The sequence below is a fragment of the Trachurus japonicus genome, chromosome 11, assembly GCF_045865225.1.
Source record: "Trachurus japonicus isolate A0001 chromosome 11, Traja_1.0".
NCBI lineage: Eukaryota > Metazoa > Chordata > Actinopteri > Carangiformes > Carangidae > Trachurus > Trachurus japonicus.
In genome coordinates, this window is record NC_140917.1 from 20,679,238 (window position 1) to 20,694,441 (window position 15,204).

General features: G+C 41.2%; 1 protein-coding gene across 1 annotated transcript; it reads left to right on the forward strand.

Annotated features, from left to right (window-relative positions):
- Positions 1–13: 13 nt before the first annotated feature.
- grinaa (glutamate receptor, ionotropic, N-methyl D-aspartate-associated protein 1a (glutamate binding)) lies at positions 14–14,744 on the forward strand. Its single transcript, XM_085791625.1, has 7 exons — positions 14–212; positions 7,252–7,592; positions 8,133–8,248; positions 8,379–8,579; positions 8,991–9,119; positions 9,510–9,653; positions 12,763–14,744. The coding sequence occupies exons 2-7, from the start codon at positions 7,289–7,291 to the stop codon at positions 12,910–12,912; spliced, it is 1,044 nt and encodes a 347-aa protein (XP_085647751.1). The 5' UTR covers positions 14–212; positions 7,252–7,288; the 3' UTR covers positions 12,913–14,744.
- Positions 14,745–15,204: the final 460 nt, after the last annotated feature.

A 15,204-nucleotide genomic window follows, 5' to 3' on the forward strand; every position in this document is an offset into this window, starting at 1 on the left:
GGGGGAGAAAAAAAAAAAAAAAATACTGCGTCATTATTTCAACAAACTGTGTCATTTTGTAACAGCCGGAGATTCCCACCAATCACGTGACCCCCGTCGTGTGGTGACGTCAGCGGCTCGCAACAGCCCAGTTGTCCAGCAGCTCCGAGCACACGGAGGAGGAGGAGGAGACTTCATGTCGGCGGCTGCCTCTCTCTAAATACACATTACAGGTAAGGCTGTTATAGCTTGTTGGGAAGATGTTAATCGTGTGTGTGTGCGCGCATTTTTGCTTGATATAGATAATTATTACTATAGTCAATTCATTGAGATGTAGCTGGTTGCGCGGCCAACGAGCTCCGCTTGGCTAGCAACGGCCAACGGCAGCACCTGTGTCTCCGTCAACTGTCACGTCTCGTTATGAAATAAATAAAAGGGATGAATGGGCGAAAACAGACGGAGTTCACGCGTCTGCTCACATCCAGACACAGTGAAGCACAAAGGAAAGTAGTCGAGCTTTGAAAGGGGCTGACAGCTCAGCACTGTGTGGACTGGGGGGGGTGCGGCGTGATGGTCCCCGTCCCCCCTCCCCAAAAAAAACAGAAAACAAATAGCCCACAGAGGGGGAGCCATCATGGCGACTAGCTAGCTGCTGTGCATATATATACATGTATAATGTATAATTTAAATGTGAGCCCTGTTTTACCGCCGCTTTATCCAAATGCTGCTGTAATGTCGGCCTTGGTTTGCTCGGGACTCTGTGGGGTGATATTTAGTGAGTTTGGTTTGATGTAACGGATCATCGCAGTGTCGCATTTATCTGCGCTGCCGCTGCTGGTGAGGCCTATAGCTGGAGGTGCGCCCGCTGCAGGTACAGCCCTGAAAAACACAAGAGTGCTTATAGTGCATTCATGTTTCTGTTATAACCGTGAAATAACCTATAATCTTATTAAAATAATACATATATGATCAAAACGCGTGATGCTTTCTCAGTGGGAGGTCTATTTAAGCGGGGGGATGCTGTTGGAAATATCAGAAGTGTGTATTTTGGTGGTGTAAGTTAGTAGGTTGGTTTCACTTCTACTTTCATGTTCTTAACTTGGTGATGTAGGTGAAACCCTTTATCATGGTCTATGTAACTTGTCCCATGAAATTGATCAAGATAGCTCGAACATGTATCTGATTGATTCACTTCTTTAATTGCAACTAGATTGAAGATAAATTAAATTATTGATTAATAACTGCCTCATGCTGCACAAAGCAATTTATTTTTATTTATTTTATTCTACAATTAATTATAGCTTTAACCTTGTTCGTGTCTGTATTAGAATAGATATTTGCTGCTTCTCTGTTTGAACACTGAAACATTTTATCGACCCAATCATTTGAAACTAATCAGAAGGAAAGTGATCATTAGTTGAATCTACATTGTTTTTATTTTGTCAGCTTGTGGATAAAATAAACAGGAAACACGTGTTTTTGTCATACTAGACAGATAGATGTAAGTGGACGTAAAAGGCATATAAACAATCAGTGTTGCCCTGAAGCAGTACTGCTCATTGCTTGCAATATGGCATCACATTGGCCTAAAGCTCTGGTGTAGTGACACCTACCATGACACAAATGGTCAAGTTGTTGTCGACTCAGACTTAAAATCATTGCATCACCAAACCATATCAGCCATCTTGATTTGATCAGAAAATCAGAAATTTTCTGTATGTAGTTTTATTGTCAGCCAACAACACAGGAAATCATTACACTTTAATCATAGTATAATAACAATGTAAATGCTGTTGTATTACCTAACCCCTTTGTCTATGTTTGTGTTGTTGCTATCACAGCATGAGGGCATCTCCATGAATAATCCACAGACACACAGACACACACACACACACACACACAGTCTTCATTAGCCAAAAATTGCCCCTTGCTATTTATAGTCTAGATATATATAGACAACTGATGGACAACTGAAATTCATGTAAACAAGTTAGTCCAACTAATATTGGAGTTCTCCAACTCTGATTAAGACAGCCAGATAATGCGATTGGAAATCGATTTTCTTCAGCATGTATACGCCTTAATCGGACTGAAACTGGACAATGCATGTGCACAACATGCTCGACCCCGGCCAAGTAAAGGGGGAAAAAACGATGTCAGTGCTGATTCAGTGGATTTCACGACCAGGGAGAGGATATGTTTTATGAGACACCGTCAGTTATTCAACAATGACAAAAGTCCGATTAGACGCCAAAATCTAATTTTGAGCATAGCTCGATTAAGCTGTGCATGTAAACGTACTGAGTGTTACTGGTGTAAATTCTGTCTCTACAGTTTGGGCTGGAGTAAAGCTGAGCAGGATGTTCAATGAACTCAGTTAGAAAAACCTATATAATATTCTCCCCTGACAGATGGAGCAAAGTGATTCACTTTATCGTATCTCTTTACACACACATGATTACCTATACATTTAGTGGTTGCAGTTTATCGATTTGTTGAGTGTGAGCTTTTGAATGAACAATCGTTTGTTAATCTTGAAAGTAATAGCAAAACCATTGCAAGCAAATTTTATGTCACTATCTGGCTGTGAAATAGACCTGATGATCAAAGTCCAGAACTCCCACATCTTGACCGCCACCATGGAAATAACCGCCTCATCCTGCAGAAAGCATCCGTGTGCTGATTACGTTTTAATGTTGATGGAATATTGGAGCGGGGTCGGGGCGACAGTTGACGACGCTTTGGATAAGTCTGTTTAGCTGACACCAGTGCTGTTTGGGAAGATTTGGATTTTCAAGGATCAGTAGGCTTGTGCTATCCAGACAAGAGCAATAAAGCCAAGCTGTCTTGCCAACACCACCTCTTGGTATTTGCCAACTGCTTACACAGTATAAGGAGTGATTAGTCTATTCCATCTCTGAGCTAGTGATCAAGCCTCGTTATAGTTATGGTGTGTGCTACAGTGGTGAGGAGGAGAAAACTTATTTAATTTTGTTCTTTTAATGAGGGACTAAAGCTGGTGTAAGCACTACTCCTGTTCTGTCACTGAGAGAAATAACGTTTGTAACATACACGGTAAAAAAAAGTAGAAGAATATGCAAATATAGAAATATAAAAAGATGTAAGACAAACATATAGTTATGTACCAAAATGTTTCAGTAAATATACAGTTATTTACAAGAATATAATAACATTATACACAGTATTGGTAGTTGTAAGGCATAGGAAAGAATTGCACAGATGGGGGGTGTATGTCGACTCACTATACTAACTTACACAAATTGCACCCGTCTGTCACAACGTTAGGTGTCTGCAGGTTTGACAAAGCCAGAGCTGCCACTCATGCGCCATGTCACGGTGACAAATATCTTTTCCAGACTGCTGCATTAGCTGGCAGCCGCGCTGACAGCAACAACATAGTGTGGGATCTTGTCTGCCAGGTGGTGCGAGTGAAAACTTCACAAAAGCACTGAAGATGTTGTCGAAGCTGGCAACAAGCATGCGAAACATCTGGCCCCACAGAGTCGTCCACGTCATTGTGAAACAGCATTTTATTTTCGATATCACTTAGTGAAGTCCTCCTCGATGTTGTTTTTTTTTGTAGAAAAAGTTGTATCTTCAAAACAAGTGGGGATTTTTTATTTCATCTGCCATTAAAGATCAACATTTCTCACTTTTGTTTTTGCCAGACATACAGTACTGTAACCCGCCTCCTCTCTATAGGCCCCACAGCTTTGTGTGGCTGTTCCCTGTTTTGTCGCTGTGTTTCCTGGTGTTGCTCAGGCATGCAAGTAGCATGTTGTATATGGGTTTTTGGAGGTATTGTTCTTGCCTAATTGTGTTAACGTGGCTCTCTGGCGAGCCCACTGAATCCCTCCCTTTAACCTAATTCCCCCAGCGATAGCTATCAGCACAAGCCGGGGATGGTTGCACTGTCTTTATCCTCAGCGTCGGGGCGTCTCTCCTAAGAGGATTTGAAATCTCCCATGTAATGCTTGTAAAGCTGCACAAAGAGTGCCTCAAACTGACTCCTCACTAAAAAAAAAAAATTGTTATCACCACTTCTCAGACCTTCAAGTGAAACTATTGTGGTTGTTGAATTGACGGCATCCACATGTCCTCTCTCACATGTCTGTCTTTTTTTCTCTACCGTATGTCTTCATGTAAAGCTTTTTCTTTTTTTTAACAGTTTCATTCTGACATGATAAAAATCAACAGTTTAGTCAAGTTCTCGCAACTAAATGGGTTAGTGTCTCAAAACACACCAGGAAGTGTGTTGTCAGACTAGAGAAGCTGTGTGTACTGACCCGACCGCTGGACTGAATTGAACCGTGGTCGTTTGATTTCATGCATACTTCTGACATTAGTGTCCCATCCTGCTGACTGGAAACACAAACGAAAGGCTATAAACACTGAATTTATAATGAGCAACCTGAAATATAAAATTCACAGTATTAGTTGTTGAAGAAGTTTTTGTTTTAAAGAGTTTGCACATAACAGGGGAGCACAGTAGAGCTGAAATGACAAATCAGCAGAAAAATAACCTGCTACTATTCTGATAATTGTTTTATTTATTTCTCATAAGCAACATCTCAGATATATAATGAGCTTACAACAACTTGTAAAATGTCAGAATTAGTTTATTTTCTCTGTCTCTCTGTCTTTTTTCAATCATAAACTGAGTGTAGCTGCAATGAGATCACCTTCATTGTAGGGTTATGGTTAGGACATGGACAAACGGCGAATTCATGCTGACCCAGAGCAGTTTATTGTTTCCTACATGTTACATGTGATGTCAGCCCACCCAGTCCTAACACGGATGATTAATTCTTTCAAGGCTGGAGCTCCAATCCTAAACGCTTTACATGGACATTGAACATGGGGTGGATCACATGCTTTGACTGTGTGTTTCACATGATTAGTTCAGGGGGCTGGGCTACTCAGTTTCACCTCTTGACAGACATCATGTCTGTCAGTGTCAACTGAAACCTATAGTTATTGAGTAAAGTGTTAACTGAAGTGAATAATTTCCTTTTAGATAAACCAATAATGGCCACAGTGCAAAGGTTGACTGACAGATTGTTGGATATGTCAAGTAATTCAGTAAAAGAGTGCGCTGTATACCCGCCCTGCTCCATTGTTATCCAGAAATCTGTGAGGGATTTGGCTCCTCAGATAATGATTGTAATCTGTTATGATCTTAATGGAGACTGTCAGTACGGAGCAGAGCCAGCACTCGCCATGTTGGTCTGCATTCAGTCACTACTACACTGTCCTAGTGATGGATAGACAGGGATCATGAGCAATGCATGCTGAAATCTGGCTGTGTTTGCCAGGGAGAACTGGAGCAGTGTTGCGTAACGCTCACTGTTAATTCAGTGTGGCCTGGAAACAGGAAAAGAGAAGGATGGAGTGAGTGTGAGCATGTAAACATGGTTTGTTTTCTGAGCGGCCTGTGTTTTATGAACGAAACATTATGAAGCCTTAGAGTGTGTTTTGCTTGTATCTAGTAGTAGAAAGAATAGCACAGACCTATGCAGCACTATAAAGCCACTCCGATGCTCACACACACTATCTCTTCATCTGAAGTCAGCAATTAGAGAAATGGCTTTTGGCTTCCGTCCTGCTCAGCAAAAGTCTTCCTCTGGGAAATGGAGGCCTTTGTTTGAAACCTAAATGGCACTTTTGAACCCAGTAAACAACCTTGTAAATCTGAGGCAGAGGAATTCATGTCTTCATGTGTGAAGCTCCTGTGTCTTGCATGTTGCTGCCTCATTAGCATCATAGATATAAATGCAATGTAAATCACACAGGAACCTGTTGACCAGGGCTCTGCAGGGGCCTGGTGGGGGGGACACTCACTGCAGTAAATGGCCAGTATGTCAGGTCTCCTCCTGAAGCAAAGCAGATTAATAATACATTCGGTTACCAAGGCACCACCTGCGTCCATGGTAACACTGTTGGCACCATCAGTGTGTTTGCCCTCTCCTCGTTTCTCTCGCGCCATCCGACTCGGCTTCGTGTTTCCTGCTAGCTAAGTCCGTGCAGCCATACGGTGTGTGGGACTGACAGTTTTACGTCGGTGAATTTAGGCTGCAATTTCTTCCTCCGACATCAGGCTAATTCACAAGGATCCACAGTTATTATTACTGCACTATGTCTCCTGGAGGCCTGAAGCTGAGCCTTTTATATTGGGAGAGTTTCATAATGATAAGATCATTTCCAAAGAAAAAAGAGACACATGTGATTTAAGTGTGGAAACAACTCACTTTATAACCATTGTTTTAATCTAGGTTTTCTTAGTGAAAAAATAAAATCAGCTGAGCCGGCCTGTGTGGCGCTGATGTTGTTGATATTGGTGACAGACGTGCTGCTGTGTTGGGAAGCAGTGGCACTTGTGCACTCGAGTATCAAATCCATGTTATTCCTAGATTTTAAACCCATGTTGTGTTGAAAGATATTTAAAGACATTACAGCTATACCATTATATCATCTTTCTTTATGAATTGAAGCCATGGTATGGATCATTTCTTCCTCTCCACCATGACTCCTCGATGCAAGTTTCTAGTAGCATAGACACAGTTTGACCATATTGTTTTGTTCAATGTGACACCAAAAAGCAAGGATACTCAAAAACAAACAAAACATATATTCAAAAAGATATACAAGATATTCATTATTAGACTTTAACTTATGGTTCCTGTTTTGATATTAGCTTCTTTGTTCTTCTTTCTACAACACAAATGTTCCATTTGAGGTTGTAATGAGGTTGTTTGTAATTAGATCAGAATAGGAGTTTCTCTTTCACATGTGCAGGCTCAGGGCTATACTCTGCTTTGTGATGTTGTTTTTTGACATGAATACTTGTGGTGGCACCTTGTTTTTTAGACTGCCCATTTTGGGGTGTTTCTTTGAATTAAACATGTACAGTATTTTGTCAGAATCAAGAAGAGCATAAAATTGCTTGAATTTAACTTGTCAAACAGAAAGGCAACGTGATGTAGCACTACTTCATCTGTCTTCTCTTCCTGCTGCATTATTTGATTGCCTGTCACCTTTTTAATCAAGCAGATGTAGTGTTTGTGTCTTGTGCCAGTTTGGCCTGAATGTTGTACTGTCATTGCTTTGGCCCTGCTTCTTTCTTAGACTTTTGCAACTCAATAAATACATTGATGTTATACGTCGAATACAGATCCCACTTCCTTTTAAACATGTGGATGTTGCATTAATATAAAAATACTATTTATAATTCTGGTTCTCTTCCTTTCACAGGTTTTTTCTTGCAGCAGAGTGAGACTTCCCTCACACAATGTCCCAGGATAAGAGTGGATACCCTGGTATGGGTGAGACCAACCCACTCCATAACAACGTTTATGGGCCCCCTCAGCCAGGATTCGGCGTGCCCCCTCCCAACTACAGCCAGGCCCCTGGGGGACCGTACCCACCTGCAGCTGGCTATGGGCAGCCGGGCTTCCCTCCAGCAGGCCCAGGTTTCGCCCCTGGTCCGTACCCTCAGATGCCTTACCCTCAGATGCCCTATCCACAGGGGGCCTATGCTCCGGGGCCTTACCAGCAGGGAGCCCCACAGCCAGGCTTTCCCGGAGACCCCATAGGTCAGTATTCAAACTAAAGGTTTAGGCAATTACTGTAAAGAGTAAACTTTGATCTTTTTAAGTCACCATAGACACCTGAATGTGTCACATAAGTGAAAAAGTGTGAATTGGCCAAATAGTGGGGCTTGTGTGTCCTTGTGCCTTGTTTTCATTAACTAGTTACAGAAAAATCCAATGTGCTCAGCTAAAGTCGTGTTCATTCATTACTTTTCCAAAGCTTTCTCCTCTCCGCTCCCGTCTCAGTTTTCCATCTGAAAGTGGGCGGCTGGCTGGAAAAATTCTCTGTAAATGGATTTAGACATTGAAGATATGTGAAAGCTGGAGGAACTATGTTGGCACGAATTCATCCAAACAAACAAGAATCAACATTGCTGACTCCACTTTACATCAACATTAACACAGATGAATAGGGAAATCAATGAGATGGTCAATACGACAGGACACACAGAGTGCATCAGACAAACATCCATTTGTCAATCCTAGTTTTTTGCCAGTTGATTGTTTTTAACATCTAATTCCTTGCTGTTGTTATGTTTTCAGCGCCTGCCGGCAGTCCTGGCTACCATGGTGATGTGCCTCCATCTTACTATGATAATGAGGAGTTCACCAACTCTGGCTTTGAAGATAAGACCATCCGACAAGCCTTTATCAGAAAAGTAGGTCCACTACTGTGTCCAATAAATTAAATAGCTTCTAATAAAGAAGCAAATCTGGTTTGAAGTTATGACTAACAAGAAAACAAAATTCTTCATTTCTAAAAATCACCTTGTTTTTCTTTCCCACCAGGTGTTCATGGTTCTCACAGTGCAGTTGCTGGTCACTTTTTCATTCGTCGCCGTCTTCACCTTTGTTGATGATGCCAAGCACTTTGTGCGACGCAATCCGTGGACATACTACGTGTCCTATGCAGTCTTCTTCGTCTCACTTATCGTCCTCAGTTGCTGTGGAGACTTCCGTCGCAAGCACCCCTGGAACTTGGTCGCACTGGTAAAGTACCTGTTGTAAAAGTTTGTTTACATGATAAATAAAGGGAGTCATCACTTGTGGCACGTACACATTTTGTCTGCGAGGGTCAATGTACAATGATAAGGGAGTCATTTCTAATGTAGAGTCAAGTTAGTTCTTAACCTGTATTGCCACTACATTAAGTTGTTAATCAGCAGCTGTGACGCTATACAAGTGAGAAAAGAGTCTTTTCTCCATGTTGCACAACAGTCAGTGACATTTCTAATGTAGAAAAATGAGTGTAACACAAAGACTGTCATCTTGGAGTGACTGTGCACTATGCATACATTCATAAATATATTATCCTTCATATTTTAATGATATTAATGTTGATATTGCAAGTGTGTAATGACTTGTGTTAATTTGGCTGTTTGTGCTTACTGTGTCTTGCAGTCCATCCTGACCCTGAGCCTCTCCTACATGGTGGGAATGATCGCCAGCTTCTACGACACAGAGACCGTCATCATGGCTGTGGGCATCACTGCAGTGGTCTGCTTCACTGTCGTCCTCTTCTCACTACAGGTCAGTACACACACACACACACACACACACACACACACACACACACACACCTACACACACAAACAAACCCCTCTGGTCATATGTTATTTGAGTTGTAAGGGCGATGCTCAACCTTGTCAATCACACACACTGTCCACAGGCTCTGTTCAGATGTGTGTCAGCTGATCTGATCACAAGTTCAGTTCGAAGTGTGAACACACCCAAGCGTATCTTTATCTTGCGTATCTAACTCTTGCTGCTTGTTAATGGTGTCAAACATTAAATATTCAAACCTCAAGTGTCATGAATAATCAAGGTTGCATTTGAATATTGCTGTTAGTCATGTAAAGTGGTGTGTTTGTTTAATCACAGGTGTTTTTCTCTTGTTTTGTTTTGTTTTTTCTACCACAGAGCAAATATGACTTCACCTCCTGTCGGGGCGTGCTGTTCGTTTGCCTGATCGTGCTGTTGCTCTTCTCCATCCTCTGCATCTTCATCCGCCACAGGATCCTGCACATCGTCTACGCCTCACTGGGGGCTCTGCTCTTCACCTGCGTAAGTTTCACATTCATAGTGTCAACCTGAAATATTGGTAAATTCAGCGGCTCCTGCGTGTTTTAGCACCACAGTAGTAGGGATGGGTATTGATAAGAATTTAGCGATTCCGATTCCATTATCGATATTGCTTATCGATTCAATTCCTTATCGATTCTCTTATCGATTCTCATTGGGTGAGGGAATAAAAGAGAAATGGGTTTGTTTGCATTAATGCAGTGGTTCCCAACCAGACATTTAAGGAGATCTCATTTGAATTCCAGGCGACCCCACATGGGGTCCCAACCCCAAGGTTGAAAACACTGCATTAATGACTCTAACATTAAAAAAGTAGATAGGACCGACCTGCCTGCACAGGTTAACACTATAGACCACTGTGGCTGTGGGCCAGCTGTGCTCACAGGAGGAATGTAACTGTCTTAACTTATCTGTTTCCATTTGATGGTTTTCACGCAGCTGTATTCTTCTCACTAATTAGGCTATTGTTTTCATAACGTTCGTTTTTATGCGAAGTGAGCGAGCGAAAGAGAGAGAGCGCGCGAGAGAAAGACACAGGGCGCACCATTTCACGTGGCTATGAGCAAAACCTGAAACGAGGTGGTTGGAAATGAAGAGAGAAAAACAGAAAGAATAGACATGTAGCCTGTTCAGGAGATGTTGTCCTGTCCTCACGACGTGAGCGAGGGAGGACCGGATGGAGGCTCACAGGTTAGTGATGAGGAAACGTCACTGTCAGCTGCATCTGTCAGCAGCTGCTCCACGCAGACATGCCACTAACTTTATTTAGGGAGAACAAACGGTGACACGTGGATATAAACACTAAGCACCCTCATTTATAATGAAGATTTTAACGTAACTTAACGTCATTAATCTCTCGTTCAGTCCGGTAGAATAACGGGTCTTTGTGGGCGCTGTGTAACCTAGCGATCGGCTCTAGAACAGCTGTAAAACACCTGGAGCTGATCAACCAAAGCCAGGAACACACTGGCCCGACGCCGGCGTCGGGTCGCGCGGGGGGGAGAGGCTCGCAAAAATAACAATCCAGTAAACAGCGACATCAACTCTTGACGTGAGAGCAGCCCACGTGTCCACTACACAGTGTCGGCCGGGTTACACACACAGGTGCACAGGCGATGCTGTCACACCACTCAACCCCCAGACTGAGGCTTCTGCCTCCACACCGTGTTTTCTTTGTTCTGACTCGAACACAGCGTGTGTTGTTTGTTTGTTTTTCTTAGCAAATGCGCGAGTTTCTGAACCAAACGGAATCGATAAGGGAATCGTTAAAGCAGACACACACACGATTCCAGGAATTGATCCAAGTTGGAACCGGTTCCGAAGAGGAACCGGTTTTCGATTCCCATCCCTACACAGTAGTGACCATTTAGTCGTCATTACTTGAGCGAGGGCAGATGAGTTCCTTAAACTTGTAACCTATGAGCTGATCCTCCAGTCTCCAGTAACTTGATATTTGTGTGGTAATGGCATCCAGTCGTCTGGATACAGTTAGTAGACAGTCATCATTGGCATAATGATAGTTTTCCACCTTCTAGTGAAGTTTATTCTGCTCATAAGGGATAATTACATCTGCAGAATGTTAGAGGAGGAAAGCAGAAACTGAGCTAGAAAAAGATTCATGCTTAGCAAGAGGAAAGTGGCACACAAACTTTGTTATTCAATTCTGCATTTATGATCATGCATTGTGAGAGCCACACTCAGCCAAAAACATCTGTTAAATCAATGTCAACAAGAAGAACTCAGACCTTAGATGTTAAAATTATTTAAAAAAAAATTAAAAATCTAATTTCAGTTTGTGAATATGTAATCTTTCTGGATCCTCTTTGGCCTTAAACAGTTTTTGTATAAAAACCTCTGAGATTTTTATGAGGGCAATGTTTCTAACAACTTAGACATTTAAAATATGACAAAACAACCCAGTAAAAGGTTTGAAACAACTGGTCAAATCTCTGAAAATACAGTATCTGTTATACACAATTATGTGTGTGTGTTATCTTAAACTATAGCTGTCAGATATGCCAGAGATGTAGTGGAGTAGAATTTTTTTTTAAAAACACCGTAAAATTAAAATAATCACAAATAGAGGGTATGCGTTACATCACGTTCCCCTGGGACACGCCCCTTTCATTCGGCCTGGTGGCAAAACAAACCTCCCTCAGCGTGGCGAAGGATAGCAGTGGACACAGCGAAACCAGGTAAAACATATAATATCAAAACAAACTGAGGTCAGAAGGACTCGACAATGATCCGTACCACCTCCCCAAAAACCATCTGGTCCACCAACTCTGACATGTTGCCAGAAATCACTGAATCATTTCAAAATGTATTTATTCAATCAGCCATTAGATTTAAACAGAAACCAAAACTAACCACTGGTCTCTGCCTCCTCCTGTAGTATCTACATGTATAATATAGTCACATTGAGGGACAAAACTACAACTGTTACTTTCATCCCGACAGTGACTCACTTCTATACTGAAAAAATTCTGACAAGTCAAACTTTAGGATGTGTTAGAGGACTAATTAATATGTCTAATCATCAGAACTATGACACATGAAACGGTAAACACAGCCAATCGATCGAAAAAATGTACCGCTCGAGCAAATTTACTTGCCGTCATTGAAAACAGGTTCTTGAATGTAACTCGGTCAAAGTAAGATGTATCCTCAACTTTTTTGCAGCTCAGTTAGGTCATACATGCTCTACATGCTGTACATAGACATATCAAGCCTGTATGGGCTTGGAGAAAATTGGTTTGTTACTTCCGTTGATTTTAAATTTTGGCGGCTCTGCCACTCGTCTTTTTGCCACTCAGTGGGCATAACCGCAGCAAACTCCGAGTACCGTGACGTTACGTGCATAACCTCTATACTTAGATACAGTGTAAATGTAGTCAATCACATTTCACCACTGATTATGAGCAGCTGTAATGTGCATTTTTTTACATGATGTTGACTGTTCATTATTGTCTTATTTCATTAAAGTACATGGATATATTTGGTGCACGATATCTGACATAAATAATTTTTATATCAATAATTGTAAATATATCTTTCAAATGACTTATGCCGTTCTTGTTCTTCTCTGCAGTTTTTGGCTGTGGACACTCAGCTTCTTCTGGGTAACAAGAAGCTGGCCCTGAGTCCAGAGGAGTACATTTTCGCTGCCCTCAACCTCTACACCGACATCATCAACATCTTCCTCTACATCCTGGCTATTGTGGGCCGCTCCCGCGAATGAGGCTGCACCTAAAAGACAACAGCAGGGAGCCAGAGACGACCCCCCTATTGTGAAATGTTGCTAACATTCCCTTGATCGCTCACTCCTTTTACTTTTCCCATGCTTTTACTCTTTACATCCTCTCAAACCATATGCAAAGTGTTTTTTTAACAGGTAGAAGGCTGTGGAGGAGTTAGAGCTGGTCATAATATTCAGCTGAGAGGGACACTTTATCGAATACAATTGTTGCCATTATTGACAGAATGCGATGATCTGTCTTTTCCTCATTTCGACTGCTCTGCTTGCTCTAACTGTCCTCTACTTCTACTCACACAGACGCTACATTATGTCGACATTACCCACCTCCCATCTTCCACTTTGGCGCGACACATACTGTGTGCATGGCACATACAAACGTGTGATCCTGTGAGTGCTTGGCACTCTGCCTCGCCTTGCTGCAGAGATTAATCAGGAAAAGAGCGGTGAGGAAGCTATCTGTGGCGCTTAATAATGATGCAAACCAGCTTTGCCTGAAGCGAAGAAGTTAGTGCAAGGAATTTTCCCCTCTGTCTGTTTCCCCAAATGTATCGCTCCCTTTTCAAACTGCTGGTTAAAGTAAATCTGCATGGCAACATTGGAAACACAACTAAAGATGTGTTACAATTCTCTAGAACTACCAGGGGTATACCTCTAGCTTGCTTGTCACAGCTGTAAATAGTTCAATGTATCCATGTATATGATGCCAATCTCCCGCTGCCACCGATGGGCATTCTGGGCTGATTCATATGAATGTGCTGCCTTGTGGGAAAAACGTGCTCTGATATCAGAACTCTGCTGACCCGGTACAGTAACTAAAATCTTTCAGTGGCGTAAGGATGAAGATCAGCGTTGGATGTGTATAACAAATATGATGAACATAAATTAATATTTATGAACTATATATTCTTATGTGATATCTTTTCAAAAGGAAGAAAATTTTTGTTCTGAAATTATTTGTATGATCCCAAAGCAAAGACGTTTCCTTACCTTCTTTGGTTTTATTTTATTTTTTCCGTCTTTTATCGTCTTCATTGATCTCCTTTTGTGTGGTCATCAACGTGAAGTGGCATTTTAGGGCTGTATTTATTTTTTCTTGTTACAACTAATGTGAAAATGAAAATGAAGTATTGGCATTTCTGACCTTCTTTTTTTAACTAAGCGCTCCAGATTTCAGAACTTCATCTAATCTGAAGACTAAGCTAATATGAAGTAGATGGAAATCAAACTTGAAGGAAGATGTACTCCTAACCTCTGTTTATTAACCTTGACGTGAATGCAGGGTTGCTTGGAAGTTGTGAAAAGCTGGTGTTGAGGAAAATAAACTCAGACTCAAATTTACAAAGATGTATTTGGGTAACCATAAAATGCTGGAGGCATGAAGTAAAAAGTCAAACAGGAAGTAGGATTCGATACACACTGGAAGCCAAAACATTACTACACACAAACACACAACTTGAAATACATATTTAACGTGAACATTTTTAAATTCTGTAATTCCTGTTTTGATTTTTCACCTTTTTGCATGATTCGTTCTCCCATTTGCATGTGCTGATGCACACTGTATAGGTACTCCTGTGCTGGAGAGACACAGTGTTGTTTGACAGCCCTGTTAGACTTTTTTTTTTTTAACTCTTGTGTTTGTATCTAACTAATGTGTATGTGTATATAGAACTCCTTAGTGGTTTGACGTGTATAGATGAAGTAAGTTTTGGGCTTTGTAGGTCTGTTTGCATTGTATATTTGCATTAAATTAAAGTGGAACCACACTCCTCTACACTGCTGTTGGCTTTTCATTAAAACTGATACAATGTAAAGGGTTACTTTGTGTGTTGTTTTTGTGTGTTACTTGTGGTCTGCTTTAACAGGAAACTGCACATCTGATGACTCTCTGATAGTATTTTTCAGATAAAACAAAAACTTGTTTTTTATGGTAATTTTCAGAGACTGGTCAATTTATTGGCCCAATTTATATTAGTGTACAATTAACCAATTAATAAGCCAATAATACAATGTGTAATTATGAGACAAGGTTGTTAATTCAGACTTATATTTTTCTCTTTGGAAGTTTTCAATCACATGCTAGAGATTCAGTGCATAGCTACTGCATATAGGCTACCTTGACCCCACTTTATAAAACCAGAACAATAGTTTTTTGTTGTTGTTTTTTTTAATCACAAATCCACTGCTGGTCAGGTTTAGGATTTGGAAATCATACATCACAATTTTTTTTACTCCTACTGCAAAATATATTTTCAAAGAAAAATGATTGTTGTT